The 26,252-nt window shown below is 41.7% G+C and overlaps 3 protein-coding genes and 2 pseudogenes across 13 annotated transcripts in view; 4 read left to right on the top strand and 1 right to left on the bottom strand.

Moving 5' to 3' along the window:
- The window catches only part of LOC139609155 (DNA ligase 1-like), a 7,664-nt gene extending 3,617 nt beyond the window's left edge, over window positions 1-4,047 (top strand). For 3 of the 7 annotated variants that reach the window (XM_071463436.1, XM_071463435.1, XM_071463434.1), the window contains 7 exons: window positions 499-621; window positions 1,473-1,643; window positions 1,891-2,430; window positions 2,616-2,768; window positions 3,064-3,225; window positions 3,484-3,624; window positions 3,793-4,047. In XM_071463436.1, the coding sequence (XP_071319537.1) occupies window positions 499-621; window positions 1,473-1,643; window positions 1,891-2,430; window positions 2,616-2,768; window positions 3,064-3,225; window positions 3,484-3,624; window positions 3,793-3,822 (1,320 nt within the window). In that variant the 3' untranslated portion in view covers window positions 3,823-4,047. The remainder of the gene's footprint in view (window positions 1-498; window positions 622-1,472; window positions 1,644-1,890; window positions 2,431-2,615; window positions 2,769-3,063; window positions 3,226-3,483; window positions 3,625-3,792) is intronic. The other 4 variants (XM_071463437.1, XM_071463440.1, XM_071463438.1 and 1 more) reach the window with 4 other exon arrangements.
- Window positions 4,048-4,537: 490 nt separating this feature from the next.
- On the top strand, window positions 4,538-7,293 carry LOC139609158 (peroxiredoxin-like 2A; annotated as a pseudogene).
- A 116-nt stretch (window positions 7,294-7,409) lies between these two features.
- Window positions 7,410-11,416, top strand: LOC139609157 (peroxiredoxin-like 2A; annotated as a pseudogene).
- A 156-nt stretch (window positions 11,417-11,572) lies between these two features.
- Window positions 11,573-25,137, top strand: LOC139609153 (PDZ domain-containing protein 7-like). 3 transcript variants are annotated; one of them, XM_071463429.1, is made up of 18 exons: window positions 11,573-11,818; window positions 12,292-12,390; window positions 12,546-12,773; window positions 14,108-14,245; window positions 14,371-14,545; window positions 14,642-14,818; window positions 15,077-15,224; window positions 16,325-16,385; window positions 16,517-16,694; window positions 16,850-17,076; window positions 17,152-17,316; window positions 17,876-18,012; window positions 18,203-18,294; window positions 18,690-18,781; window positions 19,412-19,483; window positions 19,896-20,510; window positions 20,900-21,000; window positions 21,594-25,137. In XM_071463429.1, exons 3-18 carry the CDS (start codon window positions 12,611-12,613, stop codon window positions 21,735-21,737), a joined length of 2,685 nt encoding a protein of 894 aa, XP_071319530.1. In that variant the 5' UTR covers window positions 11,573-11,818; window positions 12,292-12,390; window positions 12,546-12,610; the 3' UTR covers window positions 21,738-25,137. The 3 variants fall into 3 exon arrangements, with proteins under 3 accessions (XP_071319530.1, XP_071319528.1, XP_071319531.1); XM_071463427.1 differs by having other exon boundaries at window positions 12,472-12,773; XM_071463430.1 differs by having other exon boundaries at window positions 11,574-11,818; window positions 12,472-12,773; window positions 17,897-18,012.
- LOC139609154 (leucine zipper putative tumor suppressor 2 homolog) overlaps window positions 22,549-26,252 on the bottom strand; it is a 31,986-nt gene continuing 28,282 nt past the window's right edge. For all 3 annotated transcript variants that reach the window (XM_071463431.1, XM_071463433.1, XM_071463432.1), the window contains one exon: window positions 22,549-25,909. In XM_071463431.1, coding sequence (XP_071319532.1) covers window positions 25,202-25,909 — 708 coding nt within the window. In that variant the 3' untranslated portion in view covers window positions 22,549-25,201. The remainder of the gene's footprint in view (window positions 25,910-26,252) is intronic.

Below are 26,252 nucleotides of genomic sequence, written 5' to 3'. Positions count from 1 at the left end.
GATCAGAAATTATCTTGTGAATGCAGCACTGTAGAGGAAATATTGATACTAGAACACATGTCTCCACTCACCAGAAGAGGACTAACCCCTAGGAAACACTGCTACAAGCTGTTTAAATGCTAGTACTAAAGTTGCTTCTATTCATACCTCTACTGCCACTACTACCACCTCGAAGGCCTGATCTTCAAATAGGTTTTGAGAACCGTAGTAAAGGATGACACAGACTTAGACAGTCTAAGCTCCTCAGGCTGAGCTCTATAAAGCTATTAGGCCTATAAGGACTGTGGCAGAAAAAACCCAGTCACCTTTTAGCTTTAGTGTAGATTCATTCTAACAGAGCCCCGCATACTATATTACAGTATGTACCCCACTCTATGGCTGCCTCAGGCTCATCAGAAATAAAAGAGCATCAAACCTTTAAAGTTAAGTCTAAAAGTCTAGTAGGGCCCTTTCCCTCTTTCACAAGCCTTATTGTTGTACCATGTTTTTTTATTGCAGAAAAAGGCCCATTTGGCTCTCTTGGAGCAGGAGCAGGCAAAAGCCAGAGAGGAGGCATTGTACCAGGAGAAGCTGAGGGAGGAGGAGCGAAAGATCAGTGAGGCCTTGGAAGAGTCTAAAAAAGTATGTTGTGTGACAAAACCCCTGTGGTGTTTTCAATTTGTGTGTGTGTGTGTGTTTTTGTTCCAAAAAAGAATGATTAGTCAGCTTAACCTGGAGATATCTAAACCTCTGTTTACTCCTGCTCCCTTAGCCATCCAAGTTTCCCCTCCTGCGGGAGGTATTAGTGCAGATTTTGTTTTCATTTCTTCAGGTATTCAGTCTGTGCTGCCTTGTTTTGTTATTTCCTGATTTTGTTCAAGTGCAGAGGCAAGCTCTAAAGAATTGATTCACATTTTCTCAAGTCTTGCATATCTTAAAACAGTATTTACATGCACATATATACACTGAAGGACTTATTACTTGCTGTAATCATAATATGAAACCCCGTCTTTGTGTTTCCCAGGACAATGTTTCATGTGTAGTCACATGTTTAAAAAGACTCCAACTTCAGAAAAGAATCACTGGAGTTGTCTAACTCAGATTGCTGAAGCCTCATTCACCTAAATTTTTTAATAGAACAAGGACTGTGGATTTTCCATTTCTTACACTGGAGTCTGGAGAAAGGGGTCTTTTCACAGCCCGTATTCATACTGGGAAGGATAATAGCAAGCATAACTCTTTCAGTGTACATAAGTGCACTGTATTGTACCAAGACTTGAACAAAATGTAATCTTTTCATCTTAGTCACAGTTAGACATTAAATGGTAAATTAAGCAAATACCAAGAAATAAGAGGAACGGCAGCTGAAGAGAGAAAGGATCAGCAAAAAGCAAAGCCATCACTTACATGTTCTTCCATTGAATTACATTTTTCTCACCACTTTTATTACATTTTGAGTAAAATCCTTTAAGAGCATATGACCACATCAACAGATCTCTGAGAATGAGCCTACAGTGTCAGATACACCCACGCCAGCCACAACAGGAGCTGCCGAGGACAGCAAACCTGTGACAGAAGAGAAACCAAACACTCCCCCTCCTGAAAATCAGCAGGGCACAGATGAACACCAAACTGAAGCTCACGAAAATGACACTGAACAGGAGGTGATAAAAAGTAGATCTCACATCTGTGTGCTTCTGGTGGTGGTGGTGCCTCCCTGATCATTTGCAGTTTCCTTCTCCTCTGTATTCTTTGGTATTGGTTTGTGACCTTTACTGAGGTATTTGTGGTGGTGGAGCAGGGTGCTGCGTTCATTCTGATACATCTGTGCATGATTCGCCTTAATGTGGTGTGGAAGTAGCCATCAAATGACTGACATCAAATGCTTTAAGGAGATGATGTCTCTGCCAGGTGAAGGTTACAGATAATGTGACCAGTCCACGTTCCCCTGGGAGAAAACCTGTGGAGGAGGCTAGCTCTTCTCCATCTGAGACCTGCAGCACAGAGGTCAAAGAGGAGCCTACAGAAAGGCCTGTTGAAAAAACCAAAGTGGAGCCAGGGAGCAATCAAGCAGAAGAGAAAACAGAAGAGGAGCCAAGTGACAATCATGTAGAGGAGAAAACTGAGGAGGAGGCAAGTAAAAAACATGTAGAGGAGAAAGCTGAGGAGGAGGCAAGTGACAGTCATGTAGAGGAGAAAACTGAGGAGGAGGCAAGTGACAATCATGTAGAGGAGAAAACTGAGGAGGAGGCAAGAGACAATCATGTAGAGGAGAAAACTGAGGAGGAGGCAAGAGACAAACATGTAGAGGAGAAAGCTGAGGAGGAGGCAAGTGACAATCATGTAAAGGAGAAAGCTGAGGAGGAGGCAAGAGACAAACATGTAAAGGAGAAAGCTGAGGAGGAGGCAAGCATCAGTCAAGCAGAGGAGAAACACCAAGATGAAGAGAAGGTGATGGGTCAAATTACATCAACAATTTCAGCCCCATGATGTGTAACTGTTTACCTGGGTGGTTTATATCATAGCACCAAATTCATAACACATGAAAAAACAACAAGGTATTAAACACTGCTGATGTTTCGCTGTGACTGAAATAGTTCGATTACATATTATTCTGTTTCACAACTGCCCTGCAGGTGGCTGATCAAGCTGACCCCACAGAACCTGAGCAGACTGAACCACACTTGACACCTGACAGACACCAAGGCGATGATGATTTAAAAACAGACAAAACAGAGGAGCCACACGACAAACAAAGCCCTCGTTCCCCTGACCCTCAAGACCCAAAGGTGATGCTGCTGAAACACAGGTCATGTGCTGTTGATTTTATTATGCACCCAGCATGAGGATTCAGGTTTAGGATGCAAGAGATGCAGGATAAAGAGCAAGGACTTGAAGCAAAGTGAGCTGAAGACAGGTCAAACTTAACAGGCCAGACGAGAGACAGAAGCAGCAAGGCCTCAGGTGTCCAGGTGAAGGAAATGCAGACAGACTCAGCAAAGGCAGAATGACAGGATTATTTCTGAATGTTTTCCATAATAATCAGATCTACTAATTTTCTGCATCACATCATTTCACCACAAGGTTGATGAAGTCGAAACTGGTAAACCTGCAGATTCCATCCAGGTAGAGCCACAGAGTGAAGCTCTCAAACCAGAGGAGACATTTTCTACTGAAGAACAGATGACAAAAACTGAACAGGAGGCACACAAATCAACTTCCCTGCCTCTTCAGGACCAGGAAAAGGTTCAGTCTACTGACTCTACTGAACATTTACATGAATACATTCTCTTGTGTAAAATGCAGGATATTTCTCTTTTATCCTTCACTTCACTTTTTGAGATGTTGAGTAAGAAACACAGGTCCAGAGGAGGCAGCAGTGTTGTGTCCTAGCAGATGTAGAAAAGACAGCCAGACAGCAACACAGGGGAGACTCTAGAGATGGAAATACAAGATACTGTGCTTCAGTGCTTAACCAGAACTGTTGTGGCCAACTCATCTCAGGAGGCAGACGGGCAACAAACAAGTGAGACCATTGATAGCTCGGCTCCAGCTGAGAGTGACGTAACAGTAGAGGGGACAATGTTGAGCGAAAGACCAGACACTTCACAAGGAGAACATGACAAGGAAGACTCCAAGAAAAAGGTAGACTCTGTAGGCCAACCGGCAACAAATGAAAATCCCAAAAGTGATTTTTGATTTGTTCTGAAGGTGAAAAGGGGCCTTAATGAATGTGTTCATATTTACAGTTTAGTTATTTTTATAGTCTTTACCAGTGAATCATTTGTAACTTAGCACTGTGTTTCTTTTCAGGAAGAAGAAAAAGAAGACAACCACACATGATCAAGTCAGTGTTGTCTGATGATCCATCATCCACTGATCTGCCTTTTACACAAGTTTAAATAAGTTTATAGCCGCAGCGTACATTTAGTTTGGTGAATTTATTGAATTTATGCAAATATAAGTTAAAAAAAAAACAAACACATTTTTCACCAATCTCACCGTATTCATTCAGTTTCTTTCAGTATCTCTGTGACTAAATTGTCAAAGATTCCCTCTCCAGAGATATCTTGAAAAAATAAAAATACTGTTGTTGCAATGATAATTTGTGTCTCATACTTTTTTTTCTACAAAAAAGTTTAATTACTTCGTTAAAGATTCTTAAAATAGCATATACTCATTCCCCCTCACTGAAAAACCCAGAGTATGTCAATGTTAATTTCAAAACTTTAAAGATGTATGTGTGTCCTAAACTGAGATTTAAGGTAAGCACAGAGGAACTGTCCCTCTTTATGTAGATGTCTATGAAAACAGCCTTTTAGTGTCAGACTGCATATACATCTCAAACATTTGAGTGAATTAACAAGACTTAAAACTCAACTTTTGATTTGTTTTTGTCTGATTGAACTTAGAGAAGGGGATGACTGAAACTGTGTACAGAGGGTTTTAGCTGTGGTGGTGCAAATGTGACTCATTCCCTGCAACACGCACACACAACAAACCATTCTTCTTATTCAAGCTCAAAGAAACCCAGTCTGCTTAGGAAGTGTTTTATTGTGTAAACTTGCAACATCACTGCTGCCATGTCTGATATTTTGGCCCGAATGACGTTGCAGCTTCTGCAGTGACCTTTGAACTAAAGGAGGAGGGCCCACGCTGGAGCATAATGACTGTTTTGTATGAGTGTCTGTGTCAGATCAGGATCTGATACAGACTTGATGACGGCGCCGCTGATCTAACGCAGCTGTGTTGAATCGTCCTCTGATCGGAGCCTCCGTCCAGATGAAGGCGGGGTTTGGGGAAACACTGACGGATTAAGCTCAGCTGGAATTTAAATGCGCTTTTGGACGCGCTGCGCTCCAAGAGCCGCCGCCGAGACATGAGAAGCCGAGATGCAGTAAATCAAAACGCCCAGAGAGGAGACATGGCAGTGGGACTCGTAGCCAACACTGTGGCCACTGTTGGCGGCCTCATCACTGCTGTTATGAATTTCTTCACTGACATGTTTCTGACTCCACCGCTGAAGGCCACTCTCAAACATCTGGAGGAAACTGAGCTCAAAACCTTGAAAGGAGGTGAGTCACAACTGCATTTTTATCCACCAAAATATAAATTTGATGATAACATTGTTTAACACTTGATTGCATTGTATGTGGGTGTGTTGGTGTTGGAAAGAGCTTTTGATTAGTTGGAATGAGTTCTGCCTTCAGCTCTGCTCTATTAACCTTTCGCCTCATTTCACTCAGAGATAAAAACCCTGAAAGCCAAGTCCTTGTGGGAGAAGTCTGGAGCTGTCGTCATGGCAGTACGGAGGCCTGGATGATTTTTGTGCAGAGAGGTAATATCTGAGATAAACATCACAAGTCTTCCTTATGACTAAACAGCTTCATGAAAAAGAATTTGTGTCCCCTTAATATCAGTTTTATTTCTTTCCCCTTTAGTTCCCAGAAAAATAACCCTCTTCCACAACGCCTGTCATAGACTTTGTGTTTTGGATGGATGCATACTTTCAATGAACTGGAAATATTCCCCATATATTGGAATCATATTATAAACGCATCTTCAAAATTCATCCTGACATATTTGGTATCATTGGGAACTTTGGCATTTCCACTTTTAAAACAGTTTCAACATAGTTTGGCTGCACAGCATGAGTTTGTAATGAATTACTCACTAGTCGGTCAGTGGGGTTTAAGTTGAGTGGTTATACACTATGCTCTCCATTTGTACTTGAAATATTTATGATTATCACTCTGAATTTTACAGTATTAATCTAGCTTGGTCTGTCATGCACACTGACAAATAATAAGAGAAACAAGTCGTATAGCTACAGCAGCCAGATGATGGACAAAACATACTGACACTACAGTACCATCACTGGCACATATTCAAAGACAATCTACATACAATTAGTCACTTATCATCAGTAACATGATCCATGAAATATTATGAAATCTAACCTTAAAAATGTCAAATATGAAACAAAACATTATAAAAATACAACCAATGTCACAGAAAACAAATGGAATCTGATTTGAAATTTACAATTGGAGGTGTGATGCTTATTTACAAGTTATCAGTATTTGTTGATGTCACTGTTGTATTTCCTCTCTGGCTGCAGGAGGCTGCAGAGCTGTCCTCTCTGAAACCCCAGCTGGATGAGCTCGGGGTCCCTCTGTACGCTGTGGTGAAGGAGGACGTCGGCACCGAGGTCCAGAACTTCAGACAGTACTTCAAGGGGGAGATTTTCTTGGATGAAAAGGTGGACTTTTTTTTCTGTAATGAAACAGTATATTGTGTGGTCAGAGTCCCCACTGTGACAGATTTTTTTTCCTCCTTTTTAACAGGAGCCAACACTGGTCTTGAAACCAGATTCAGCCAGTTTTTCAGCATCGCTTCTTGTAAATAAACTGAAGTCATTAAGGATCTGTGAGAAATCAGTTTGGTTCTGCATGAACGATTCAAGGCTTCTGGTTTGTGTGGTTGCATTGCAGAGGCGTTTTTATGGACCCCGTGAGCGGAAGATGGGTCTCCTGGCATTCCTTCGTGTTGGGGTGTGGATGAATGGCCTCAGGGCCTTCAAGAATGGCTTCATGGGAAACGTTTTGGGGGAGGGCTTTGTCCTCGGTGGGGTGTTCGTCATTGGACAAGGAGAGCAGGTATAATGTTAAGTTATCAGTAAAATGACACAGAGCAATACAAGATGTACACTGTAATATATCATTTTTGTCAGAGGAACACCCCTCATTGTTTATTCGTCTGCAGGGAATACTTCTGGAGCACAGAGAGATTGAATTTGGAGATAAAGTCAACATTGAAGATGTCATCCAAGCTGCCAGAAGAATACCACAGGAACTTCTGGCTTTACAGAAGAAATAATGTTTCGTATTACTCATGGGACACAAAAAAATCTCATATCTGTAAATCACTGACAATCCAACAAAGTTTAGAACCACATAATACAGTTTTACAAATGATCATGTAAACGTTCAAAAACGTTTGAATGGCAGAGTAGAGACTTGTGATGCAGATTTAAAGTTTATAGTGAGCGTAAAAAGGATATTTGTGAAGTGCACATTAGGCTTGTGAGGTCGTTGGTTTACTAGTCTCGAGGAAACCAGGATGCATTTTGGGCTATCGTGTTGAAGAGGCTCTGAGTGTGTTTATGATGGTCTGTCTTTAAAGTCGACAGAGGAAGCAGACCTGATGTCTAACGCTCACACACTTCATTCATTACTGTGCTGCCGTTGTGTTATTTTTGGAGCCAAGAGACTGTAACCTATGACTAATAAAACAACGACTTTGTGTTCCACAGTTTATTTGTATTATTAATCACTCCTCTGAATTCCCCTGGATGGAGGGAGGGGCTGCTTTTTGCGCCAACATCACCATTTATGATCAGTCTGGTTCCCTGCAGGGGTTTCTCTGTCGTGCAGTGGTATGAGAACTCTCACTCCCTCCAGCTGCAGTAAGTGAGGATCAGAAGTGCAGTTTGGAGCTTTGTGTTCAGCATGGATAAACTGCAGCTCTTACTGGATACTTGTTACACTTGAAACAACTATGGAAACAGGTTGGTATTGTTCTGCCTTATTTTAAAATATTCATAGGTTTTGTTTTGTTTTTTTCATTTGGTACTTTGACAAAAACATACTTGAGCTGCAAGAGCTGTTTGTTTTTTGTTTTTTTTAAACTAAGCCACTATGACTACTTACGGGCATCAAGGAGGTTTGATAATAGTTTATATAAAATGTAACGGTCAAATCCAGTTTGCTATACAACGTGTTTAGAGCTGCACTTAATGTTTGTCACATGAAGGGCGTTGTCCTTCAAATACTGTTTCTCAACTGACATAACAGAAATATTAACTGAAATGTAGCACATCTTAATACTTAGAAACCCAAGTTAGTTTTAATTTGGAAAAAAAGGAAACAACTCGATTTGCATTTTTTTTCACAGCAGTGTTAAAGGTGATTGCATAACTATGGAAATAAGATTTAACACATTCTGTCCGTTTAAAATGAAATGCTGAACTCAAAAGCAATAAAACACACTCTTGCTCAATTTAACACTGAGGGTTTTCCAGCTATAACCTTACTTGGTCTGGTATGACCAGCAGCTTATGGAGGCTGATGATAAATAATAAACCCTTCTATATTTGTGTTACTGTTACACTACAGTATAGACCCTTAATTTGTGGTTATAGTAGCCGCTGACAGTTTTTTTCTGTCAAGTCATTGCACTTGAATCATTCTGCACAGAAGGCCTAAATGATATCTTTCTGTGTGTTTGCCTCGAGATAGCATTGGTCTCCTTAAGCAGCTCTCTTTCAATTTGAAACAAGAAAAGCTGCACGGGAAACTAGGTTTTGCTTGGGTCTGTATGTAGCAATTAACTTGTACTACAGTAGAATTGTTGATGTTAACGTCACTCTTCAAATGTCCTGTGCACTTTTATGTATTTGACATTGCATATCTATATTTTTGCAGCTTTAAAGAGTCATGTATTTTCTTTGGTCTCTCCAGGGCTTTCCTTCGTCCTGAGGGGGGAGCTGTTTAACGTGTGGTATGTGGCCCTGGCAGTTGTGGCCACACTGATAGTTGCAGTGGTCCTCGCTAACACTGACTTATTGTTAACTAAGTCGGCCCCAGCCTCTCTGGAAGAACTGGCTGCCACTGATCTGCAGACAACAACAGGAGGTGAACAACATAAAAAAATAAACCCTTTAGTTCTGTGTTTTTTTTACCTTGGAAAGAGCAGTTTAGAAAAAAAGGTCACCACAAGGTCCACTCAGCTTTCAATCATACTACATGATCTTCTTCAGCAGATATAATTTTGCCCCATTGTCAAGGAATGATTTTTTTGAGCAATTTAAAGCACCTATAATCAATATTTTATAAAATCAATGTATTAGGGGTCAAGCTACAGAATATTATCACCTGAATCTGCAGCTTTATGGAGCGTTATAGTGATTGCAGCTCATTGTTTAGCTCTCTCCCACAACTTTACCGTTTACTTTCACCGCTCCCGTGGTGTCATGTTTGGCTCCAGTAGGCAGCCGTTTACAAAGAAAAAGCTCTAAAATCCTCTGTGCACTACCTGCTCAGCATCAAACAGCAGATAGATACAGTCAGAATCTAGCTGGTGAAGCATTTGGCCACTAAAGAGCCAAATGTTTCCCTGAAGAGCTGGAAGAGACCAAAAACAGAGCTAAAAGAGCGAAAATTCATCAGGGGGACAGAAACATGACAATACATGAATGATAATTTTGCTCTGTAATTACTGGATGTAATAAACAACTATCATTAATAATATGTCAGTGTTATATATTCTGCTGCCCCTAAGGGGCCAAAAAAATCACTTATTACCAGTTTAAAGGACATTTTTAAGACGCTCATGAGCGCTATAAAGCTGAGGTTCAAAGTTAAGACAAAAGCAGCAGTGGTGAGCAGACAAAATAGGAATTATTAAAGTTCCTGCATGAGATATGATCCAAAGCTCCAGAACAGTGGACATTGTGCTGGGATTTTACAAAGTTCATAATACCTTAAGTCAAAAAAGATGCTGTTGTAGATAAACTGCATTATTTGTGCATATGTTTTAATGCAGTACTCTGAATATCCAATAAAGATTGTTATTAACCTCAGTGGCTCAAGCTTTTTTGATTAAGACTTCTCTACCAGCTTCACCAACAAAGAGAAATCATATTCAGTCCATATGATTTGTGTGACTCTGCAGATGGGACGACAGTGAAAGGTCAAACTCTGTGGGAGAGGAACGGAGCAGTGATTCTGGTTGTCAGGCGCCCTGGATGAGCCTTGTGCAGAGAGGTACAGTTATTGTGAGTGACTGTATTTGTCAGTGTGGAAGATGTAATGCGCATGACTATATATACATGTTTGTACAAGTCTCAAAGGTGCTTTGAAACACAATAATGGCTATTTTATTAGCAGTACAGAAGGAAAACTTCAAACAGGATACATCTGTGTCTTATCTTTCCGTGTAAATAATGTCTTTCCACCAACATGTTGTCACCTGGTCTGTCTGCCAATGTTATTCACTCAACAGTGGGCAGCTTTCTGTGAGGATGTCTGGGTGACCTGTGTGTTGTGTGTTTTTGAGTGGAGGCCAATCATGGGTGTATTATCGTGTCTAATCTGATTTTCAGTAATTTTACCAGCAGTATGAGGAACCCCACCTCTGTTCCTCATCAGAGGCAAAAGAAGTGAAACAATACAGTATTTCACAGGAAAAAAGAAAATATCAGAATAAACTCAACATAATTGTGCATGACAAAGCATTTTCTTTCTTCCCTTTTCCCTTTAATCGTCTTGTAAACTCTCAGATTTATCATTGCGACCCTTCATGAGGCCCTGACCAGCGGTTTGGGAAGCAATAAACCACCCTGACACTACCCACAGTGTTAGATAGAGGCTATTGATTGTCTCAAACATGGTCTAATTTCTTCAGGGTAATTAATTTGGTAATAAATTAGTGATGTTTAAAAGAGTGTCACCCTCAAATGTCACTAGATTGTTGGTGTTGGTTTCATGTCCCTCCAGGAGGCTGCAGAGCTGTCCTCTCTGAAACCCCAGCTGGACGAGCTCGGGGTCCCTCTGTACGCTGTGGTGAAGGAGGACGTCGGTACTGAGGTCCAGAACTTCAGACCATTCTTCAAGGGCGAGATCTTTGTGGATCATATGGTACTAGTTTCTGGCTTCAGTTTCTTGTCTTTTCCTTTAATTTTTTCCCCTCTTATTTCTTCCTTTATGTTTTGACTTTTTTCCTTTGTTTTATAATTTTCAGGGAGTTTTCTATGGTCCTAAACCGAGGAGAATGGGTCTGGGTCTGGGTCTTGTTCGTCTGGGTGTTTTACGAAACCTGCTCCATGCTGGGAAAAAGGGCTACCAGGGCAACAGAAAGGGGGAAGCTTTCATTCTTGGTGGCTTGTTTGTCATTGGTGTAGAAAAACAGGTAATTAAAAAAAGTCAAGACAGTAAAAAGAGTCATTTGTGACGATTAATCACTTGATTTTTTGCTTAAAAAGCACTGACGTCTCCCTTCTTACTCAGGGTATACTGCTGGAGCACAGGGAGAAGGAGTTCGGAGACAAAGCTGATCTTTCTTCCATCCTGGAGGCTGCAAAGAAAATTAATAAAAGCCAATAAATTTGAGAATATATTTTCAAATACAAATGAGTTTTAAATCTGTAGCAGTAACAGTTGTCTTTATATTTACACTTAAGTTTTTACAAGTGAGATTTTGTCAGATAAAAGTGTGTTTTTTTCTGAAGTTTTGTTTGGTTGCTGTGTTGTTAATGTTTCTTCATGACGGCCTGTCTTGAAACCGCTGGGGGAGGCAGACCTGATGCTGACACCAACACAAAACCACAATTTTAAAATAAATATGATAATTGATTTAAATAAAGTGCATTTCTTGAGTTCATCTGTCATTTCATTCATGTATTATTGCACTGAATGTAATAGTTGAATTACTTTCCAGGAAAGTTCAGACACGTTGTGGGTGGATTGACGTATTGGTTATCCAATCAAACACTCTCAATTAACTTCAGCGCAGCCAATCCACAAGGCCTGGGGGCGGGGCTTGGTCATCGAGAGACATGTCCCATCCAGGTGCGTTGAGTCATTTTGCACAACATGGACTCGGGTAGGACAATTAACTGAGTTCATTCAGTTTATTTCCAGCCTGCTGGACGGTCTCAAAGGACACAGGGACACTTTTCGCGGGGTTGTGCCCTTTCATGTCAATATCAGTTCCCTCTTGGTGTTTACATACATTCAATGAGATGCTGTCTGCGGCGGGTTGAAGCCTAAAATGTGTGGTAAGTATTTTTGCTTTTTGCTATTTTAGACAACACACTGTAGAAAACGTCTGAGTTAGTTATTAGAAGTACGAGGTGTTGTCACGGAATTAACACTAAAGTGGATGGAGCATATTTGCGTGATAAATTAGACGCAAAAAACAAACAAACACCTGGTTTAACGTGTATTTCGATGTGTAGTTTGAGGCTGCTGCACTGACACGGCACGTTGTTATCACGGGTTAAGTTTAGTGACAGGTAACCATGGTGTGGACACCATGTGACATCCCGCCTCTAAGTGGGTCAGGTGTGAGCTAAATAAAACTATTAAATCCTGTTTCTAACGTCACCTGAGAGCAACAAGTGCGGTTTCTGTTCCTGTGAGTTGGTTTGGATGGGTTTACCAGTTGATGCATGCTGTGTTTGTGTATTTGATGTGTTTTTTTTTTGTTTTGTTTTTTTGTTTTGTTTTTTACGCCAACTGTTGCTCCCAGACTCAGGTGACAGGTGAGAGAGATGCACCATGGGCAGGAATGGACCAAAGTGTGACTCCAGGAAGAGTCAGCTGTCATGTCACAAAGCAACCTGCACCAGTGAGTTGGATTATCCTGTCATTTCACTCCTCCAGCAGGCCACTACACAACAACACAATTATACAAATAATCACTATATAGTTTCAGCATGCAGGGGACACAGAGGACACAGAGTTTCCTGAGGTTCCCCTTCCTTCTGCTGTATGCTGCTGTAGACTCCTCCACCCGGAGCTGAGCCCCCGGTGGAGCGTGTGTGTGAAAGGGGACCCTGCAAGCCTCCATGGCTCATTCGTCAGACCCGTCCCGCTGGGAGAAGACCCCCGGGACCCAGGGGTCACATACGGCTACGCGCAACCTCTTACGGAAGAAGGAGCAGCGCCGGCGTGGAATCCGATCCTCCTCACCCATGGGACGGGTCATCCTCATCAATTCTCCTGTGGACGGTGAGGAGCAGCTGTGCCGGCTGCTTGTGTGCTGGATATAACAACCTACTGTAGACAAAACACTGGTTTAATCTGGTTTATAAATCTACCAGACAAATAATTGTTGCTGTCTGTTTAGAAACTATATTTGGTAAAGGTATCTTGTATACTGCTTTATACTGACCTGATCAGTGGGACTGTTTTCTCACGAGAACTTGTAAAATAAGGTGGTGAACTCCTGCACGTGGTCTGCACTGGAAAAACAACATCTTTATACACAAGTCTCAGACTGTAACAGCCAATTAAAAATAACAGTCACAAAAATGTCATCATCAATAACTGATAAAATATTGTATGTACACCAAGTGAGATGAGCACAACAGAAATGTTATTATGTGTTATTATCACTTTTAGTTTCCTTGATAGACCAGATTTTCCTTATCATAGATGTGTATGTAGTGTGTGTATGTATGTGGTTCAATATTTATTTCCATCATTACAGCGTTATTTTTGGTGGATGTTCATCTCTTAGGTCTTTTTGAGAGGATATAAATATAAAATATATATAGGATATAAATAGGATAGGATATACATTTTTAATAGCAAAAATACACAGGTGTGTGTGGATTTTTTTTTTCCCCCCAACTCAATGACTAATAACTGCAGCTTTGCTCTCAGGCTGCATGTGGCATGAACAACCTACAACCCGCCTCTGTTCTGTCACCTGAATTTTGTGGAAGTTACACGCTTGCAGAAGTTTATTGTTCTTTATTTCTAAGCTATGGATTTTCAATAATAAACAATAATAAAAAAAATAAAACTCAATAATGGGAATGCTTGGAGACTTCATTCCCCTATTCACCTGCCTGCGTAGGTGTGCATATTATATTATATCACAAACGTTCCCAAAAATATGTCATTTGGATCATCAGAAGAGGCGAAAAGATCTAAAACTATTTTTAGTATATCTATATCATTCAGTTCTCAGAAACAAAAAAAAAAACAATGAAATGTGAGACAGTATTTACACGATGATGTTTGTGTAGAAAGAAAATGATTCCTCAGTGTATCAAGTTGGTTTTATAAGTATGTCCCAAAATCACAAATAGAAAATTTCCTGCCAAGGGCTCCACAGTCTATAATACATAAGACATCCTCTATTCTTAGACCATGTATCATCTGACAACCCTCTAAAATTAATTGAAGGGGGGGGGGGGGGTGGCTGCTGCTGCTCTTATAAATAGTCAAATAAGGTGGAGGAATCAGGTTCAAGCATGACTGACATTACCTCGTCGTTTAAGGAATTTAGTGACCGTTAATGGCTCATTGACACGGCATCCTGGTGATATTTTCAGGTGGAGATGACAGCGAGGACCTCCACACCATCACAGTGGATAAGAGTCTGGATGGAAAGCTTGGCTTCAGCGTGCGAGGAGGCTCAGAACATGGCCTCAGCATCTTTGTCAGTAAGGTTGAGGATGACAGCACAGCAGGTGAGATGAACTACTAAATTATAGAGAGGAGGAAATGTGCTATAAAATGCGATTACTGTCGTCTGTTACTAACTGGTGATGACTGTTGTTGTGCTTCTGATGTGTGTGTGTGTGTCGATTTACAGAGGAAGCAGGCCTTCTCGTAGGTGATAAACTAGTGGAGGTGAACGGCGTCAGCCTGGAGAGCATCACCATGAGCAGCGCTGTGAAGGTCCTGACAGGAAACAACAGGCTGAGGATGGTGGTGCGACGTGTTGGCAAAGTCCCCGGCATCCGCTACTCCAAGGAGAAGACCACCTGGTGATGAAGGACTTTTCCTTTTGGATACTAGCTCGGTTTAAAGTTGTGGTTCTGGCTGAGGTGGATAATCATTGATGTGTTCTGTTTATTTTTCAGGGTGGACTTGATACACAGGCGTATGGTGGTGGAGGAGAGCGGACGGACACCGTCAGAGGCCAGCTCAGGCAGCGCCCTGCAGAGGATTGTCCACCTTTACACCACTTCAGATGACTACTGCCTTGGCTTCAACATCCGTGGAGGAAAGGAGTTTGGTCTGGGCATCTATGTCTCCAAGTAGGTACCTCTGCCAGGGAAAGTGAGAGGGATGTTAATGAAGCTTATAAGGAATCACTTCATATCCCAGACTGCAAGACTATTGTCAACTGTGTAGTAAATAATTAATTCATTAATTGTCTCTGTTTTTAGCTCATTTTAGCTCATCTCGATTGTTTTGTTACTTGTTCTGTTCTTGGATCATTTGAGCCTCCATACCTTTTAACCTGTTTGTTTTGTTTTTTGTGCCTCTATTTTGCTCCCGTCTCGTTGTGTTAGACTGGATCCTGGTGGTCTGGCTGAGCAGAATGGAATAAAGATGGGGGACCAGATCCTGGCTGCCAATGGAGTGAGCTTTGAGGACATCAGCCACAGTAATGCTGTGGAGGTGCTGAAGAGCCACACACACGTCATGTTGACCATCAAGGTGAGAATGATGATGATGCCTGTTGATCCTGAATTTATAGGAGCCGACTATAGAGCCAGATTTTAAAAAGTCATTGTTGGTCCAAAACTATAGTCATGTTTTAGAGCCAGTGTCTTGAATCATTTCTGCATTTTTTTTTAAGGAAATGGTTCAGAAATGTTTTCTTTATAATCTTAACAAATTTTATTTTGTGTTTTAAAATGAGCAGATTTCTGTTTCCAGGACACAACTACATGGTCTCTAAAGAAGCAATTTTTCTTATTTGCTAGTTTTGTGAAAGCTTAAAAATCATCATTAGCACTGTTTTACAGTTTTATAGAAAAATAACAGAAAATCCAACATGTGTCATCCTTTGGTACATTGTTAAACTCTAATGGATGAGGTCTGTGTCACAGACCACATGTTAACAAGAAGTGGGAGCCTTCGTCTCATCTAGCACGTTTAGTAGTAGTGAAGTAGTCTCAGTTGAATGTTTGGTGTTGAATTCAGTGTAACGACTGTATCACGTTCCATAATGATTTGAAACATGTCGGTTCTTCCATTATTGCCTCGATTAAATGACCCGTCATATTAACTTTCTGACCTGTTCCCTGCCTTTCATCTGTAATTCTCTCTCACATGAAAACCCAACACAAACTACATGAGTCGCGTCGCTACACAGTGGATATACCAGCGATTGTGTGTGTGTGTGTGTGTGTGTGTGTGTGGCAGGGCTGACAGCTGGCATGCAGTCGTAATATTCCTCACTCACTTTACTTATCGGAGCTTGGGTTTCGCGCTGTGAAAAATAGCCAGGCCGTGTGCATTATTCACCAGGCAGCCGGGATCAGGTGCTGATCAAAGCATACGGCATGTGTTTTGTGCAAGTCTGGTTTCCGGGATCCCCACGTTTCGCCACATGGAAACTGAAACAGGGAGCAGAGTTAGAAAGCATCCCAGCTATCAAAGGTTACTAGAAAGTCAAGAAGGGAAATGTGCTTCTCTGTAGAGTGTTTGGTTTTGAGTATGTGTGGTTCTAGCGTTTCTCTTTATCAAATATACCAATACCATAAAAGTCTCTACTGCATCTCATTTGCATATCTGTGGCCATATCTTCACAGGAAGCAGGACGATACCCTGCTTATAAGGAGATGGTGGCAGAGTACAGGTGGCTCAATAAGTGTATGTATCTGTCTTTCTTCCTCCCCCTGTCAACACCAGTGTTTCAGTATCTAGAAAGCTACAATCCAGTTTTAGTCTGAGTCTTTCTGTCCTGTGAATGTTGTTAAATGATCTCTTGTTTTCTTCCCCAGTGGCCAATTGTACTCAGAAATCTTCCTCCCAGGGCTCAGACTCTAACTCCTCAGCCTCCTCTCTGTCCTCTGGGACTCCGGTCAGCTCTCTGAGCGGCCTGTCTCAGGTCATGTTCCCCCCCAGCCTGCCGTTTGGCTCGGAAATGGTGGATGTCTGCATCTCCACTGAGGACCAGAGGTCACGGTTTATCATCTTGCAACATCAGCAACAAAAACTAGACTTTAACAAAACATGAGCAAACTTGAGCTTTTTAAATCTTCAAAAAAAGCACAAAAAACACACACACACAAACAGTCTACATCAGGTATAATCATAGTGGTTTTTATGTCCAGATCTGAGTCTGAACGGACTGAGACCGCCATCCAGACGGACCTTCCTCCTCAGAGGATGGGTGCAGACACCACTCGCAGCCTGGGACCCACCACTCTGCTCAAAGACACAGTGATTGGTGGAGAGGAGGGCAGGGGGAGGGGGGAGTCGCCCAAGACGGCCATGCTGCTGGCTCTCAGCAGGCCGAGCCGACCAATCACCAGGTCGCAGAGCCAAGTCACCGTGGCAGGTGAGGCAGGAAATGTCATAACAAGATGGAACGGATGAACTACATAAATGATTTACTGTTGCTGTCCCATCACAGAGATCAAGCAGAAGAAAGAGAAGAAGAAGAAAGGGAAGGACCCAGAGGAGAAGAGCACCCTGCAGCGCTCAAAGACCTTCGTTAACTTGCTCTTCAGGGGTGGACGCAAGAGAGACGCTTCCAGGGGACGCTCCAAGTCCCCGTCCACAGACAGGGCCGGCAAAGGTAGCTGTGTTTTTGTGTCCTCCAAAAACTTTTCCTCTGCTGATGAGTTGCAAAACATTTTGGAAGAACATGAACTGATTTTTGATGCTCTGGATAGACTGTAAAGATGGTGGCACGAGTCGGTTGTTCTTTTAAAAACTACACGTTTCTGATATAAAGAAAATCACAAAAATGGATAAGACAAACTCACCTCAAGGACATTCAGTAAATAAGAAAACTAAAGGATTTTGAGAGGCTAGAAGCAACAACATTCCTCTTTACATAAAAGCAGTGGGCTGGTTATATTTTCTTATTGTCAACCAGCAGTGTGTTACTCAGTCTCTTAGTAGTTCTCTGTCTGTGGCTCTCAGCCCCACACTCTTTCAGTCCTCCTGAAGATCTTGATCTTAAACAGGTCACAAATATATTGTTTCATAATAAAAAGCCACTTTAATTCCCTGAAAAATTCACTGTAGTTTTCCCCAAACCTTACTCAAGCAGGAGGTCATGGTGCAGTGGTGGTCTGCAGAGCGGTGTTTATTCGTCCAGTGGACATGCTTTACATGACCTGATTCTACAGGCATCACTCTGTTGTTTCCAGAGGGACAACAGCACAGCGCGATGCCAAATTCAGAGATGCTCGGAGTGGTGGAGGACATGGCCCGCAGGCTGCTGACTGAGGAGGAGGTGGCCGCTGTGATGAAGACGTGCCGACGGGTAAGAAGCTTTGTTCACAGCTGTAGACGGACTGAGACTGTAGTGACCTTTGGACTGGCCAGGAAGGAGCTTTGTTTGTGTTTACAGTGTTTACCACACAGTACTTTTACAACATAGTTCACATATCAGTTTAAGTAATAACTTGAGCCTTTATCAACTGGATACTAAAGAGCTGGTTTGACTGTGACAGTACGTAGCAGAGCGGTCAGTGGAGAACTTGATGCGCCACCTGCTGGCTGTGCTGGACCGGCCTGAGAAGCTGCTGCTGCTGAGGGAAGTCAGGTATCTACTCTGAAGCCTATTTTGATAGACATACTGATGTGATATTAAGGTTAACTATGATCTTAAATTGGTTCAACATAAGGCCATCATCTGTCAACTTCATATAACTGCTAAACTATAAAATGTACACAAAAATATAAATTTCCATCATGTAGATTTTCTTTATGCCATTGCATAATAAATGTGGATAAACAGTTTTGATCGGCTGGTGTGTAATTCCAGCCAGAGAAACAGTGGTATTACAAATACTAGCAGACGGGGATTAAGGATTTTTCAGGATAATCGGCTCAAATCCAAATGTTTCACAATGAGACACTGAAGACTAATTAAAAATGGATTTGTAATGAAACACAAAATGAAGAAATGGCTTAGTATTTGATTTTTTTCTATCCCAGAATGCTTCTTCCACCTTCTGACCTGAGTGCATTCAATGACATGGTGACTCCCATTGAAGCCGAGGCCTATGATATCCTCAAGTACCGTTCAAGTGAGTGAGAGTGTGAGAAATGCTGAATTTTTACAGTTTCTGAGCTGAATTTGTTGCAGTGAATTTACAGTTTTCCTCAGTTGTTTTGGGACAGTTGTTCAATATAATCACAATCTTCAAAACAACATTATGTACAGTCCCTGTTGCTTTCTTACAACGGCACAATAGTCTTCTGTCGATGCATTGAGTTTATCTCAGTGACCAGAATTTGGTGTTGTAGTTGCAACTCATGTATCATCATTTTCCAAAGGATTTCACACTATAGGAGGTGACACAGAGGGAGATAGGACAGGGCCTGGTAGGATATCACATGTAGAGCATGGCTGTGTGTGTGATGTATCCGAAAGTTGTGTGTTGTAAATATCAGAGCTGAACTCTCACTGAAGTTATTTCCTTTTTAAACATGAGTGAGATGTTTTGGTGATGGCCTTTTGCAGGGCAGATGAGATGTGCTGCCCAGTATAAACTAAGGTGATAATTACACTTAAATGTGCTTTAATGGACACAAATCAGATACTCATGGAGCACACAGTAATGTTCTGTGCAGTAAAATATTCTTCTTCCCTTCCTGATCTTCACGTCTCGTGCAATATCTGTAAATCAGCAATCTTCCTATCTTTTGTGTTGTAGTTCGAACTCCTCCTCTTCGCTCTCCCACATCTGGTCGAGCACCCAAACGGCGCCTCATCACTCCCATCCCAGGTTGTCTACCATCTACAATATTAGTTTCTTAGGTCTCATCTTCCTAGAAGGCTGGCAGTTTGTTTTTGCTTTAAAATGTGATTTTAATGGTAGAAAGGTGGTGACATATGCAACATTTTTTTCTTTGAATTGATTATTAACAATTGATGATGTGTTCTGAGGGAGATGCCACCAATATGGTGTCAATTTCTGCCAAGAAAAAAAAATACCTGAAAAGTTTGGCATGATTCTCTAAAAATAAAAATACATGAGTGAGGATAAAATTATGAGACAAATTATTTCATGCCTAACTCCATCTCCACCCTGTCATTAATTGGCTTCCATACATCTCATTCTCTCACATCAACAGCCTGAATTAAAATTGCACAGAAGATTAAAAAAAAAGATGCTGAACCATGTCTTTTCCCTGCAGATTACAGGGGAGGCTTTGAGCTCCACAGTGCCGAGGAGGTGGAGAAGGAGAGCCACCTACTGGAGGAGCTGGAGAAGCTCAGTTTGTCTGGGCCCAGAGGTTCCAAGGAGAGGGCCCACGCCTCCAGTTCCTTCACCCCTCTGCTGGACATACCAGTGGACGGATACAACACAGAGCCCAGACATCTCAGACCCCCCTCTGCCAGTCCCATGCTCCCCAACTGGCTGCTGGCCCGCAACGACTCCCCCCACCCTCCCCTCCGAACAGACATTGGCACCATTCGCTCCGTGCACTTTGACGAGGTTTCACTTCACTCGACTTCAGACAGGGCGGGCACAGAAAGAGGACGGTCCCCGTTTAGCAACGGCCACTCTAAAATCAAAAAGGAGAAAAGTGGGGACAGGAGTAAAGACACTGTGTTCACGCTGCAGAGTGCCGCTCGCAGGAGTCGGCCCTTGTTGTCGCAGGTGTTTGGTTCAAGTTCAGATCAACAAGTTGGGAGCGAACAGATGAACGGCCGCCAGGCGTCCTCTGAGAACGGACTCGGTGGCTCTGATCCTGAACAGGAGTACAAGCTGAAGACTGTCAGCATCTCCAAGACCAAACAGTCACTGGGTAAATGTGTTCACTCAGGTCTGATGATCTTAAAGGTGGACTTTATGGCTGAGCTGGTGTATTAGATTGCATTAGATGGGTGTACCTAATTAAGTGGCCACAGAGTCAGCACTAAATGTCGACAACAGGACTTTAGCAGCTTCTAGACTTAAATAGTTTGTTTGTAAACCATCTTCACTCATATATTACTCCACTTTTCACATAAGCTAACTTAAACATACATATTGTACACGTGTAAATGTACACACATTACAGTACACAATGCAGCACAACATTTCTCTTTGCTTCTGTGACTATTACAACTTTCTGCTTCTGAGACACCTGGTGCTGTAGGTACACAAATATAAAATACATTACTGACTGTCACTCGTGTTGTTTTCATGCTGCAGGCATCAGTATATCTGGTGGGATGGAGTCAAAGATTCAGCCGGTAGTGAAGATCGAGAAGATCTTTCCTGGAGGAGCCGCCTCCACCTGCGACGTGCTTAAGGTAAAACAACAGTCAGTGACCAGGGCTTTTCTGCAGGGTTCACAAAGTTCAATTTAAAACTTTCTAATACCACATTAAATGCAACTTAATACCTGTTTCCTAAACATACCGTCCACAGTTGAAAATATAACTTCCCAACAATGCACAACAGTAATTTTTAATGAATTAAATTAATGCAATGTAAATCTGGTTAAGGAGTGGAAAATGCATAAACCAATAAAAAAAACCAAATAATTTTGAATCAATATTTACCAACTGTCAGATGACTATTCTTGCTGCTGTAGCAGTAGTAATGACAGTGTCTGACAGGTCTGGTGGTGCTGATTGAAATAAACTGTCAACAGCCTCACTTTTTAGCCCTTAATCAGATTAAAAAAAATTATAAGTAAGCACGAACAAATATTTAAGACTTTTGTGATTAAACTTAATACTCTTTAATAACTTGTAAAGCTTTTGAGGAAACTAAATTAATTTTCAAGCCCTGCAGATACTCGGCTGACAATTTGTCAGTATTTCCCTGTGTGTTTCTGCTTTAATGGATTTGTTTTATCTGTTACCGTATCTATCTTAAACCTTCCCTCTCGTGTCTCCAGGCTGGATTTGAGTTGGTGTCTGTGGATGGAGTCTCCCTGCATGGAGTTACCCATCAGCATGCTGTCGACATCATCCGGAAAGCCTTCAGCAATAAGGCCAAAGACCCCATGGTGTTTGTGGTCAAAGTCCCCAAAAACATTTAGGAGGAGACTGAGATGCTCATCGTGACTTAAATAAACGCCTCTGGGATTTAACACAGTGATGGGAAAACTTGAACACACACCTGAAACACACTGCTGAGCTCTGAGGTCAGGTATGTGTGATTTTTGCCATTCATGTTGAAGTTACGGAAAGTCACTGGTGACTGAAGTTTTTGAGCTGAAAAATGAAAATGGCCTCAGGCAGCAGGAAGGTTAAGCAAATTAAGACCATGAATTTGATAAAGGAAGATTAAAACTCTCAGAGATACATAAGTGGAACAGCTGTGTATGTCTGCTCCTGAATTTTTAAATATGAAGGATGACAAACTGTAACCTGAGTGCCTTTAAAAACCTTGTGGACTGAGCATGTAAAATAGTCTCCATAGTCTAACTCCATGTTGTTAAGGTGTCTTGAAATCAGACTTCTGACCTGCAGAAGGCAGACGTGAGCCACACAGAAACACTCCTGCTCTGGGCAGCAGGTAATGAGGAATATTTAGAGCAGCCCTGTTTATCACACCAGAGCACAAACCTTAAAACACTGTTTTACTGTGAACGAGACAAGTGCTGTAGAATAAATAATCCAGGTTGCCATTGGAGAGAATTACAAGCCAGATAAAACTGTTACTTATTGAGTGAACTCTGGATTTGAACTAAATGTACCCCTTAAAAAAAATAAACGGAAGACTCTTATTTCTGAGACAAAATCATGATATTGGTGCAATAACACAGTAAACAAGAAGATACTTCCACTAGGACTTGCTGTTTTAGGAAGAAGTTGTATTGAGTTGAACAAATCTCCACAGACAGCTGATAAATTTTGTCGTTTTTAATTAAAAACATAGTAGGTTTGTTCAAGAAATGTACAGCATGAAAATATACATTTAATGTCTTCATACAAATATTGCGGATTATAAAATTACACTGAGGAACCAGAACACACATCCACACAAACATTAATATACAGGCAATTTTATCTGTACTGTAGGAGCAAAATATAATGTGTGCGACATTGCTTTGGTCTATTCACAGTGGCTATGTTTATTTTTCTGAGATGGAGACATCTCTGAGAGAAAACTTTACACTTCATGATTTCTCAGGGTTATTTACAGAGGATTATAATTCAATCAGCAGTGACGGAGGAACAAGCGCCCCCTTGTAGTGTCGGTTAGTGAATATACATGAAACACATCCTCTACTTTTAACAGTTGGTGGAAACACAGTTGCGTCATGGTCCATGTAGTTTGACTTCACACCAAAACACCCGTCATCCAGTGCACAGACAGTCATCAATCGTCTACCACCTCTTAGAATGAGTAGTACTGACGTATTTTATCAAATTATTCGATCCAAGAGCCATCGTCGGTGTGTACACTACTCATTGTTTGTATATTTCTAGTTTTATAGGGAAAATAGACTGAATTTAAGTATAGTTTTGGCCTTATGTAAGCAGCATATTACCAGGAATGAATTTAAAACATTAGGAGTGGGCGATACGAGGATATGCTGTCTATCATGAGACAGTGTCAAAGATTAGATTTTATCTTACTGTTTATACTGTGATCATTATCCTTTTAATATCTGTGGGTGTATGAGACCAGTGTGGGATTGTTACATGAGTTTGACATTGATGTAATGAAGTACCTTATTTTTCAAATTTAAATCATTTGATTAGCCAAAAACAGACAAACAAACTTGACTTTACAGAAAAAGTAAGCGGCATTTTTCACAGAGGATACTTGAACATGTCACAGTAGGAAAAGATGTAAATGACTGAATTTCTTTAGCTGCTTTGTTGTCAGGGTCCTGGGATGTATCCTGAATCACTCCCTCATTCACCACCCCTCTATAACAGACACTCAGTGGTTTACTCTATAGTTAGGAGTATAATGAGATTTCAGACCCTTGTAAATCCTTATTTTGTGTGATTAGCTAGATGCATTTCCATCAACCTGTTTTCAATTTGCACATTGGAAACACAGAGATAATTTTATTGGAGATGCATGTATCTGGTTTCCTGCCACAAATACATAACACCACTAGAGTAGCTGATTCAGGCTGTTTATCTGGTGTGACCACAGGTTAACTCTAGAGCTAACACCTTGGAGTAATGTGTGAACACTAACAGGTCAGAACAACAGGTGTTTTTCCTGCTCGTCCCATTGTGCTGTGTGGATGCAGCACAGTAAATGTTGTTGCTCTGTATAGTAAATGAGGAGTGATTTCATGTAAAGCCCTGGTATTGTGCATTCTGATACACTGTCATACTGGGACACTTAGTAGAACAAAGCCATCGTTAATGTAATTAATAACACATGTGCTTTTCAAGTCAAAATAAGTGCTGTGAAAAAAAGACCTTTTTATTTTCCAGAACATTTATAAGTTTTTATCAGTATCGTTCTCTCCTGCTCTTAGAGAAAAGTGATCTAATCCAAGGACAGTTTGAGAAAAACTGCTTTAAAGGTGACTCAGACCATTTGTGTGCAAGAGAAAAGTTGACGTGCACTGGATGTAAGGTGTTATGGTAGTATTTGTTCAAGGTTTGTTATCGTGTTTAATAACATTAGGCTGTACAGATGTTCACGGAGTTATTTCCACCCCCCTGTATTAAGGATGTAAGAGTACACATTTTGTTTCCCTCAAACTGGACCTAACAGAGTCCAGAAATTCTGTGTTCACACAGCTCTGAAAAGATCCAATCTGTTCCATATATGGTCGGAAAATTGTTTTTTTTGTTTTTGGTCTTTGTCCCAACTTAATTAATTTTGCTTCTCCTGTGGGAGGGAATTAGACAGATTTTGGAAACATCTGTTTGTTGTTCTGAGGAAAAAAACCACTAACATCATTGTCTCCACATCACTTAAAGTGACGCCTCTGTCATTAGCACCTCGCTCTGATTCACTCACTCTCATGACACGCTGAATGTGTGGGATCCCACGTTCACTGTCATTTGACAACAGCGTGGGCTCCATCTAAATTAACGGTACTAATGAGAGCTGACTGCGAACACAGAGTGGGAGTGTAGTGCTAATCCCACCGGGGGGTGGAGTCATAACCAGCACAGGAGGAGGATGGTGAAAGGTTGGTGAAGTTACTCATACACTACTAATCTCCCACAAATGCCTAAAATTGCAAGAGAGCCAGGACGCTGATGTCTAGTTAGTAAGTGCAAACACTAACAGAGACAATAACAGAGCGGCAGAGGACTGAGGTGGCCTACTAACGGCTAATAGAGGTCATTGGCTTTTAAAGTGGGACTCTGGAGAATAGACCAACGAGGCAGAACTAAAGTGTGACTGATTTTACACAGCAGATGTTTTTTTTTTTCTTTACATTGTTGATACCAGTCTGTGTATTTGTCATCTCTGCAGATGGTTTCCACAGAGAGACCAGATCTGTGACATGTAGGTGAAAAAGAAAATTTAGCTGACAGTAGTGCAAATCAAAAGATGGAAAGAAAACAAGGGTCAAATTTCTGTGGCGGCGATCTCATCAAAGTTTATCTCGTTGCCACTCCCCTCGTCATCCTCTCTGCTCTCCAGTTCCTGACTGAGATCCTGCAAGAGCTGCTCCAGCTCTCGGTTCCTGCGATACATCTGCACATAGTTCTGCTGCAGCTGCTTCTGGTAGCGGATTACTTTGTCCTTCTCCTCCTGCCATATCCTGCGCTCCTCCTCGAAGTTTCCTGTTTGCTGCTCAGCCCGCTGACGCTCGAAGTCCAGCTCAGCCCTCATCCTGTCCATCTGTACCTTCATGTTCTGCAGGGCCTCGCTGCTGCTCTGCCGCTGGGCCTTAGCCTCATCGCTTTCATAGGCGAGCAGGTGCTCCTCTGCTTCCTGGAACACCTGACACTGTCTGTTTCCTGGGCCCTGATTGGCCAAAGCATCTCTGAGATGAGACAGCTCTCCCTCAAGACGTCCTACCTTTTCTCTGAGCAGCTCCGCTTCGCTCTTGCGACGCTGAAGCTCGTTTTCACACACCTCCAGCTCCAGGGTTCGTGTGCGGGTTGAGCCATGAGCCTCCTGGAGCAGAACCTGGGTGTTTGTCAGCTCGCCACGAGTTTCTCTGAGTTGACCCCGCAGTGACACAATCTCGCCCACGCGCTGAGCCAACTCTCCCTGCACCTCCTTCAGCTGCTGCTTCAGCAGCGAGATCTCCCCGGACTTCTGACAGACCTGGGAGCAGAGAGATGTTGCGAGTCAGGTTGTACATTCAGTTCAGTAAAGCAAAGATTTTTCCTGGTGCACAGCTGAGTGGCAACAATTAGCTAAATAATTGACAGAAAATTAATTGGCAACTACTTCAATAATTGATACATCTTCTGAGTTTTTCAAGCACAAATGCCAAATGTTGGATGGTTCCAGGTTCTTGAATCTAAGAATTAGCTGCTTTTCTTACATTAAATATTTTTGGGTTTTGGACAAATCAAGACATTTAATCAGGTCAACTAATGCTCTGATGTTTCAATTATCAAATAATTAATCAAGGATATGATCAGCAGATTGATTAATATGATAG

This window comes from Trachinotus anak, unplaced genomic scaffold (assembly GCF_046630095.1).
Source record: "Trachinotus anak isolate AG129_WGS33_773 ecotype Australia unplaced genomic scaffold, CSIRO_AGI_Tana_v1 ptg000025l, whole genome shotgun sequence".
In the NCBI taxonomy this organism is placed as follows: Eukaryota; Metazoa; Chordata; class Actinopteri; order Carangiformes; family Carangidae; genus Trachinotus; species Trachinotus anak.
Note: the sequence above shows the minus strand (reverse complement) of the source record. Positions and strands in the feature narration are given on the sequence as shown.